Below are 801 nucleotides of genomic sequence, written 5' to 3' on the forward strand. Positions count from 1 at the left end.
GCCCCCCCCCCCGGGAGAGGTTCCCCCTAGCCACGGAAAATAGGTTCTGTGGGTCCCGCGGCTGAGAAGCTGACACCACTCACCCAGGCCCCAAGCTGAGGGAGGCGCTGCGCCCCACCGGCCCCCACAGAGTAGTTGGCCCCAGTTTACCAAGGATGTATGTGGTGGGAGGAGGACAGGGCCATCTGAGGAGGGCGTCCCCAGCCTAGGAGAACAACCCCGTCTCTGGGGTCTCCGCCTGGCTGACCCCCCCGTCCCCCCATCCCAATCCACCCCCCCCCCACTAGGCTTCACCACAGCAGCATACCTGCGCATCCACGCGGTGAAGGACCACGGGCTCCAGGCCCCGCGGGCTGACCGCATCCTGTGCAAGCTGTGCAGCGTGCACTGCAAGACCCCTGCCCAGCTGGCCGGCCACATGCAGACCCATCTGGGGGGGGCCGCCCCCCCTGTCCCGGGAGACGCCCCCCAGCCACAGCCCACCTGCTGAGGGGGACCCCGCACCCACCAGGCAAGGCGTGGGGCATGGCTGGGGGGGGTGGGATGGGGTGTGTGGGGCGAGGGGGCTCAAAGGGCCCAGTAGGGGATCTCAGGAAGGCCAGGGACGCCCATCCCCCACTGAAGTTAGGGAGACTTCTGGGGACAGGGAGGGCCCTTCAGGAGAACTGGGAAAGGATGCAGGTGGAAGCCTCCGGGGACCAGACAGGAAGTGAGCAACGGCTGTGTCCCAGGGGAGGCAGTCTGGGAACGAGTCTGGGGCCAGGGGCTCTTGCTGATCGGACTGCGCTGTGATGGGGTGTT

The 801-nt window shown here is 67.9% G+C and overlaps 1 protein-coding gene across 4 annotated transcripts in view; it reads left to right on the forward strand.

Moving 5' to 3' along the window:
• MAZ (MYC associated zinc finger protein) overlaps positions 1–801 on the forward strand; it is a 23,588-nt gene that overhangs the window by 20,056 nt on the left and 2,731 nt on the right. For 2 of the 4 annotated variants that reach the window (XM_040635096.1, XM_040635094.1), the window contains one exon: positions 288–522. The exons of the other annotated variants lie outside the window; for them this stretch is intronic. In XM_040635096.1, the coding sequence (XP_040491030.1) occupies positions 288–490 (203 nt within the window). In that variant the 3' untranslated portion in view covers positions 491–522. Of the gene's footprint in view, positions 1–287; positions 523–801 lie in introns of those variants that run through there. 4 annotated transcript variants of the gene reach the window in all.

This window comes from Ursus maritimus, unplaced genomic scaffold (genome assembly GCF_017311325.1).
Source record: "Ursus maritimus isolate PB19 unplaced genomic scaffold, ASM1731132v1 scaffold_2, whole genome shotgun sequence".
In the NCBI taxonomy this organism is placed as follows: domain Eukaryota; kingdom Metazoa; phylum Chordata; class Mammalia; order Carnivora; family Ursidae; genus Ursus; species Ursus maritimus.